General features: G+C 41.5%; 1 protein-coding gene across 1 annotated transcript; it reads left to right on the top strand.

The window, feature by feature from the left end:
- The first annotated feature begins 207 nt into the window (after window positions 1-207).
- On the top strand, window positions 208-6,957 carry LOC123119370 (meiosis-specific protein PAIR3). The gene is made up of 11 exons (XM_044539162.1): window positions 208-374; window positions 1,104-1,181; window positions 1,291-2,943; window positions 3,061-3,208; window positions 4,114-4,257; window positions 4,333-4,396; window positions 4,476-4,625; window positions 4,761-4,819; window positions 5,696-5,830; window positions 6,334-6,425; window positions 6,505-6,957. The coding sequence occupies exons 2-11, from the start codon at window positions 1,149-1,151 to the stop codon at window positions 6,571-6,573; spliced, it is 2,547 nt and encodes an 848-aa protein (XP_044395097.1). The 5' UTR covers window positions 208-374; window positions 1,104-1,148; the 3' UTR covers window positions 6,574-6,957.
- The last annotated feature ends 250 nt before the right edge of the window (window positions 6,958-7,207 follow it).

The following is a 7,207-nucleotide window of genomic DNA, read 5'->3' as shown; positions in this document are numbered from 1 at the left end:
GTTATGGTATAAGTGCCGTTTAATAAGAGGCTGACAGCTTTGCTCTTGGTGGTGAGGCCATGGCGGTCCTCCGTGACGACTCGAACGTCTCTCGCGCTCCTTTGACTGACACGCGGGCCATGACGCAATGGCTTGTGTGACCAGTTCCCCAAAATTTCAAAATCCCCGCCGTCTTGGATGCCCTCAGAAAATTCGCCCCACGAACCCCCTCCCCCAAATTTTCCCCACCCAATCCGCCACCCCCTCACCCCTCTCTCTCTCGCTCGCGACCTCTCTGGCGACCATGGCGGCCGAATCCTAGGCCATCCCCGCCGCCGGTCGCCGCCCCTGGTCTACCTCGCCGCCGCCCCTGGTCCACCTGGCCGCCGCCCCTGGTATACCTCGCCGCCGCCGCACGCGAGGCTTTAGGGTTTATGGGCTGGAATTAGGTGCCCGCCCGTGGATTTCCTAATCTACATGTTCTAATTTCACCTCGATTGCGCGCTTGTTGTTGCCATTTCCTTTCGCTCACGTCGTCTGATTTCGCCGTGGTTTGCTCGGTTCCGATTGGTCGCTATCAAACACCTGATCCTCCATGGATCTTACTGCTGGAATGCTTTTGTACACGCGGTTAGCTGCCGCAATTCCTACAAATTTGTTAGTATTTCTTTCCCCGAGTCAAGTTATTTGACCTAAGCTGTATTGCTTCTGGAAGACGATCTCTGAATGCTGAGACCGCGTTTAGTCCGGTGCTCGGTGATACAGTCGCACCTGTTAATTTTGGTCTTTTTATTAATTCGATATGCTTATAAGGGACTGGTCCTGGTATTTCTCCGAGTAGGCTAAGTGGATCTGGTTGGTATGCTCTTACTCTCAGCAGCCTGTTCGATTTGACCCATTTCAGTACTGCATAGCAATTCAGACCCTGGAGTAAGTTACAGTTGACGGGAATATTTTGCACAGTTCTGTCTTCTGTGGTACTGTTCATTTCTAAATTTGGTCTCAGGCATGGCTTATAGTCTCATATTGTATTTATTTACACATCTGTGGAGCTAAATTTGACCCTAAAAGATGCTTTACATTGCTGGAACCTTACCTAATTCTCTTGTTCTCCTGTTTATCAGCTTCAACTTCAGTTAATTTGGTCTATTATTATCCCAGAAGCTGCAATGACGGAAATTAAGCTGCCGAATATCCAGAAAGTGAGTAACACCAACTTCCCGTGATAAATTGTAGGATGTGCCTCCTGTTTTGGGTTTAGTTGTTCTTTCACAGCAGTATTTAACAACTCATGCATTATGATGTGTCTAGGCTGCATCAAGTGATTACTGGAGTTTGGCCAGCAGCCAGTATCCATCTGGTAAATTTCCTAAGGTATCAATTGGCATCCCTATTCCAAGGACAGGAAGCAGAGATGCCGCTACTGCCCCTGCATTCGAGAGGAACCCATCTCAGGGAACTGATGGAAGATCTAGACCCCCGAAAGGTTATAATGCTTCACTCCGGGTCTCACAAGAAGCTGCAAACCATGGCGGATCTGCTACAGAGGCACCTGAAGCCGCCCCTGTTAAGGGTTCTCTATCACAACCCGATGACCATGCGCCTGGGCAAACCGGAACCTTTTCCTTTGGAACAAGAAAAGAACAAGACAGCCAGCTTGACCAATCGCAAAATACACCCTTCTTAAGTTCACAAGGAAAGCGCCAAGTGGAATCTGCAGATAAAACCAAACCCAACAGCGAAGTTCTCAGGATGAAGCTCTGGGGGATCCTTGGTACATCACAAACCAAGCAGGCTGTTGCTTCACCAAACCCTGAAGACATTGGGACACCTGACCAACCTAAAAGTTTAACCGCCAATGGACCATCTTCAGGGAACAAGAAGGTTTACACGTCACCTTTTCCTGATAATATCAAGACACCTGATCTGCTGAACTGTCAAACAGCTACCTATGCAAAGAGTAAACCATCCTCTGATCCAATTGAGTCAGATTCTGATACTCCACAAGTAGTTGAAATAAGGCCTGTTACTCGCACCTTGGGTCGCAAGAAAGCACCAGCAGCCTCCAAGAAGCAGGATAAGAGCCAGAGTGCAAAGAAACCATTGTCTACTAAATGTTCTGCACCCAAGCAGAAAACACTGGACAATGTGTTTGTTTTTGATGAGAAATGCACACCCAAAACCGCGGGCAAATCTGCAAACGGTAACTCTGGATGCTTGAGAAATCTTAGAAGCTCAAATAGGAAGGCTAAAGTAGAGCTTAAGAAGGTCAATTGTTCTAGCATGATTTCTGACAAGATCACACTGGATGATAGGGAAGGGAAGCTATCTTCTAGAAATGCACCATCATCAGAGAATAAGGGAGAGAAAACCACCTCCTTTTCTTCTTTGTCCCGAACTGGAAAAACTGCTGAGAGCTGTTCTAGAAGCCCTACTAGGGAGAAACGGCTGAATGGAATGGCTAAAGTTGGGCCTCAGAAGATGCAGTCTTCAGAAAAGTTGCTGCCCACGACACTGAATAAAGGTGAAGATAAGCTCTCTTCTCAGAATATTTCATCAAAGAGCAAGGAAAATTATTGTTCATTGCTGCACCACAAGGAGAATGCTAATCTGAGCAAAGCTTCAGACAGAAGCCCTCAGGCATGTAAAGCAGCAGGAAATAATTTTAAGTTGCCGCCATCTGGTGCTGCTAGTCCATCACCTGAACCGAAAATGTACCCATGGGACAATAAGGCAAGTCCCCAGATAAATGGTAAACTTGGAGAGAAGTTTGGCAGTCCATTGGCAAACAGATTTGGAGACATGCGAGATGACTTTGTAAGTCCTACTTTTGCAACTAATGTAAATGGCTACCACCATAGAAGTAAAATGCTACATGATGATACATACAGCCCCAAGTATCCAAAAAGTGTGAACAGGTCAAGATCAAGTTCCTATGCTTCTGATCCAGGGTCTGAGCCATTGGTAGGCTTTCCAAATCTATAAATCATTTCCCAGCCATAGTAAATTTGTTTTGTCTATACTCATGTATCAGACTAACTCTATCTGTTTGTCACTCATTCATGTACTGTTGATATCCAGGACCAGATGGATAAAACCCACGAGTTACCTAACAGTGAATCTCCTAATTCCCCAGAAGAAAGAGAGAGCAAAAAGCAACCAAATCTTTCACCCATTGCGCCAACTGAAGATGAAATGGCTCAAACTTCTATTCCAAGCTTTGGGAAAGGTCAGAATACTGACTTTGCAACTTTCAATGCACATTAATACTTTGACATGCAAATCAATAGTTTTCTAGAGTATGTTTGGTCCCTTTAAGATTTAGTGCTACATTTATAGAACCGAAGGTGACAGTGTTAGTTTACAGAGTACTACCCCATCTGTTCTGCACGAGGATAATACTCTTCTAGAACACATTCTTCTTTATGTATTTGCACATATAAATTGACTTTCTCTAGGTATCTATTACCAGTTAAACATTATTGGCAGAGCTCCTGTCCTTTTCCTGAAAAAAAGTTAAACATTGGGAGTCAGAGCATCCAATAGCAAAGTTAAAAAAAAATGCTAAGTGTTAATTGCACATTTTGCCACATGCTTGCGCTTTGCTAACCAAAGCGTAATTATGCACACATTAAGCACTAGGTGTGTTTTACTATCGCCTAGAGCCTAGGCATGTTTTTTTTTTTCTAATTATGTCTGATAGTCCTACTTTTATTGCATCAGCTCTATTTCCACAATTTTTTCATAGCAATCATTGATCAATCACTATCAGTGGCAGAGCATCCAATAGTCCTACTGTGGCTTTAAGGTTAAGGCTCTCCAAAACATGATCCACTCACTCTTTAACTATTGTATGAAGTGCTTGCTCATGCAAGCCATTCAAATGGAATAGAAGCAACATGTGGCATATTCTGTCATGTGCATTCATGCTACTTTAAATGCGTTTCATTATTGTTTTTTGCTAAGTGTTTTAAGTTTAATATTTTGACACTTTAGTTCTGGAAAATTAATAAAGTGAGCCAAGCTTTTCCCACATGCTGTTGGAGATGTATAAATTACACTATGTCATATATTTATCCAAAAATTGTTTACCTGTGAAGTGTTACTTATCTATAACTGGTTCTTCATGTGTAGGATATAAATCTCGCAAATGGCTTTCAGATGTAGACAGCCCTGATAAATCTCCTCCAGAAAATCTGGATAGGAAATCACATCTGAAAGATGGTAAAAGAGGCAAAAGACGGCGCTTACCTTCGCCTATTCCTTTTGCCATTTCAGGTAAAGTTGATTACCTTCTTACGTTCAACTAACGGTTGCAGTTCATAACTGATATGTCATTACTAATTCATTCAGGAACACAAGAAACTATAATGTCAGACAAAGAACCAGTGCAATGCCCAGATGACTACCTAACCAGGTCCGTTTTGTAGATTGTGTAAAGAAATACATATCCGATATTGTTGGTTGATCCAATTTTGTTTCTGGATTGTAACCAGGGCTTTTGATCAGTTACTGGTGGTGCTGGGAAGGTTTCAAACCAAGATCAAGTCTGAAACAAGAAACAAAAGTTCTGAGATACTGGCAGGTACTGGGGAGATAATACGCCAGCACCTTGAGGGAGTTGAGGTGCAGATGCAGGATGATGTGTAAGATCTTTGCCGGTGCTACCAAGAAACATCTTATCTGCATATACAGACCTAGCTGTATATATAGGCTTGTTATAGAAGTATCACATATATTAGAGGTGCAGCTATTTTTGACGCATTCAACTGTACTTTCAGGGATAAGCTGGTCAATGCAGGAAAATCTAAAAGAAAGCGACTAGAATCAACATTTGAAGGTACAACCTATATTATGTTACTGCAGAAATTAATTTTGTGGTCTATTATTGTGAATCATGAGTGTGAAGATTAGACCCATTAGTCAGAATCCGTCCAGAAAGCAGTATCCATAGTGCCACTCATACTTCAGCCATTTGGATTATTCAGCTTGAGCAATTTACATAATCTTATACTTCAGTAAGTTGTAGAATATATAGACATATAAAGTTAGTCATGATCCGATTCCTGTATGTTATGTAGGTCTGGCATATCTAAACTAAAAAAAAACATAATAATATGAATGTTGAATGCATATAAAAGATCCCAAAAAAAACTAAGCTTAAATAGGTTGATTTTGTTCTTGAATCACTTAAATCATCTCAATACTGAAGCATAAAATCAGTGCCATGAAAGATTAATTTGAGAAAATTTAATGTACCATTTCTTTGAATCTGCCTGCAGTTATCCAGTATAGTGGTTATTTCTTATTTACTAGTCCCTCCGTTCACTATTATAAGATGTTCTAACTTTTTTCTGATTTGGGTGTGTATAGACGGATTTTAGTGTGTTTGTTCACTCATTTCAGTCCGTATTTAGTCCATATTGAAGTATCCAAAACATCTTTGGAGTATCTTCTACCCTTTGGACTTTTTACTGTGTATGCATATATTTAGGCTTAGAGCCTGTTTGGTTGGTATGGTAACCATGCCACACCACAAGTTAGGTAGGTTTGACCAGGTTAGTCGCCTGTTTGGTTAGCAAGGCACACTTGTCGCAAGATTCCTTTGGGAATCCTTATACTTTACCTTGTTTTCTTGCATGTCTTCTGTTGTTTCTCTTGAATAAACGTTAGATACTCAAATGATATAACCTGGTCCTATGTCTTCTGGTTTTAGAGCAACAAGAACAGTTAAGGGTTCTTCATGAGAAGTTTAAGGAGGAGGTTAATCAGCAGTTGCTTGGTTGCACGAACTCTCTCAAGAAATTTGAAGCCTATCATGCAGAACTTAAGGGAATAGCTGACAAGCAAAGTAAGTTTAACTTGAAACCTTACACTTGCGAAATGGAAATGAAATATTTACTCGCTGGGCTATTTATTACAAACTGATACTGCATGAACTCCCCAAAATGTGGAATCATGTTAACCTTTGTCAAAATGGAGCCTTATGAAGTATCACCATTGGAGCACTTTGATTACAGATTGCAAACTTTATGTCATATAACTGATCCAGGAACATAAGGTTCCAAGATCGGGAGGTTTGAAGTTTGAAGTTTGTTGCTGAATAATGTGGTTAAATCAGATGTTTTCTAATTGAAAAAGAATGATTGTCCAATCTCCATTGGCACATGATTAGAAGAAATAGTCACCAGTGAAGTAACTATAGTTTTAGCTCACTGTTATCATTGTTAAGAGGCAAATGGAATGAATCATCATACAGCCACTTGAAGAAATTCTGTTTAAATGCTCTGTTTTTCTAACCGTTTGCCACCTGAATTACAACTTAACCATGGTGTTTTATGATTGCACCAACAGAAGCATCACACAAGAAGCTCCTCCAACATGCCGAGAGAACAGTTGATTCTCAGCTCAAGGACGCCGAAATCAAAATCTCGGAGGTTCAGAAGGTAAGGCAAACATCATTCCTAAACCCCAGGGATGCCATATTGATCAAATGCTAACCTTTTCTGTGGAAATGTTTTGCAGAGAGCCCAGAAGAAGATGAATGGCCTAAAACAGGTACTCAAGGAGCTCATCACCGAAACTGCAGACTGATCAAGCTCACCTGCTCTACACAAACACAAGTAGATAAATAGCTAAGGCAAAACCAGTAGGGTGCCACATCACAGACAGGTCTACGGCTCCATTTCACAAAGGGTATAGAAGGATGGCGCCAGAACGCATATAGGGTTCATTTGCTTACAGTTGAGTTTGAACTATGCCTAGTAGGAGCATAGCATCCTTTTACGATCTTTACCACTTTGAGCCAGTGACTCGCTAACATACCATCCGGGCAAGTTCCCACCAGTGTCTTAATCTATGACGCATTTCTTCCATGAATTGTGTCATGGCTCGAGTAATGTAATGATCTAGTACAAAATTGCAAATGCTTAAGTTGAGTTTGCTGTCACGTGAACGAAAAAGTGATGGTTAAATCAAGTGTACTCTTCTGGTGGCATCTTCGATTCTTTATGCTTGCCAATGCCCCCTTTTCTTTGAGATGAGATTTGGATGAGAAGAAATTAGAGGCAATGTATGATCATGTACGTCTGTACACAAGCTGTGGCAGATAACAGTACATGCAAAATGGGAACCTACCTACCTACCTTGCCCTTTGCAGATAGCAGAATTACAATGAGAGATATTGATGGCTCTACAAGTAAAGCATAGGCCGGACAGAGAAAGAGCG

Source organism: Triticum aestivum, chromosome 5D (genome assembly GCF_018294505.1).
Source record: "Triticum aestivum cultivar Chinese Spring chromosome 5D, IWGSC CS RefSeq v2.1, whole genome shotgun sequence".
Classification (NCBI taxonomy): domain Eukaryota; kingdom Viridiplantae; phylum Streptophyta; class Magnoliopsida; order Poales; family Poaceae; genus Triticum; species Triticum aestivum.
The sequence above is the reverse complement of the archived record's forward strand: the minus strand, read 5'-3'. Positions and strand labels throughout refer to the sequence as shown.